Genomic DNA, 1,138 nt, shown 5'->3' with positions numbered 1-1,138 from the left:
AGGGCTCACACTCATACTATTTTTAGAAGGGTTATTTACTATTTAAGATCTTTCTCTTTTTAACCTTATGTCACTCTTTTTCACCAATCAATTGTGTTCTTTTTACATAATTTGAGTTGGCAGCTCGGCCTATTATCCTCTTCTACTTAGTTTTTGATATGTGAGGCGTGCTGACAACACGAATTACATCTCGCAATCCACAAATGGAGATATTGGCCAAAAATCGACATTAGGGTCAAATTTGTAGATTTTCTATTGATGCCATATTCTTTAAGAATAACCTGTCTTTTATTATTTGTGTCAGGATGCAGTGGAATCAGGCGCTTGTCAATTTTTGGACATGGGGAGTTACTGGTATCATCTTAAAGCTTGTTCATATGTCTTGCTTTCAGTGAAAAAAATGCCCATCTATCTTGAATAGAAGTTGAAATATTTGTGATTGAATGAGGTAAGGGTTGCCTGTTTTCAGAGGTACCATTAGCAAAAAAGATGGCCACCAAAGTTTGGTGACTTCCAAAACTGGAGAGTCCTTGGAAGCTGCAAATTTACTTCTTTTTTTTTTGCCTTTTAATCGTTTTTCAGTAAAATTCACACTTAAATGCGTCTTTAAATGGAAAAAAGGTGTTGAGCCAAAATACAAAAATTCGATAAAAAATTTCCAAATGGGCAGAAAAATTGCCATTTTCTTCAATTTCAATGTTTTGACGAGCGCCTGATTTCACTATGATGCCTGACATTTCATATGTATAAATTGTAAAACTTTCACCTAAAAGCGCAATGTATCTTATTTCCTTAAAGGCTTGAATCCGAGAAGTAACTCCTTTTGTCAGCACACTTCTCATAATAATAATATGTGAACTGTCCCATGGTGTGCTCCCCAGTTGCCTCAGTCAGTTCGCTTATCTGAGACGTACTCCTTGTTCGCATTTGTGCTGGCACGCCTGTTCAACGAAGTGGAGCACTGGCAGTCCAGGTGAATGATGATTGGTGGTGTATTGTAATGGATTACACCTGTGTGTTAAAAAAAATTTTTTTTACAGAAATTAAAAAAAAATTACACTTTCATTGATCCCAGAAGGGCGGTTTGGTTTACATTGGTAAACATACATACATACGTACACACATGCGCGCACACACA

General features: G+C 36.5%; 1 protein-coding gene across 1 annotated transcript in view; it reads left to right on the top strand.

Moving 5' to 3' along the window:
• The window catches only part of LOC101857321, a 17,523-nt gene that overhangs the window by 3,518 nt on the left and 12,867 nt on the right, over positions 1-1,138 (top strand). The window contains exon 3 of the mRNA XM_005094849.3: positions 882-973. Within this exon, the coding sequence (XP_005094906.2) occupies positions 882-973 (92 nt within the window). The remainder of the gene's footprint in view (positions 1-881; positions 974-1,138) is intronic.

Source organism: Aplysia californica, unplaced genomic scaffold (genome assembly GCF_000002075.1).
Source record: "Aplysia californica isolate F4 #8 unplaced genomic scaffold, AplCal3.0 scaffold00090, whole genome shotgun sequence".
NCBI lineage: Eukaryota > Metazoa > Mollusca > Gastropoda > Aplysiida > Aplysiidae > Aplysia > Aplysia californica.
The sequence above is the reverse complement of the archived record's forward strand: the minus strand, read 5'-3'. Positions and strand labels throughout refer to the sequence as shown.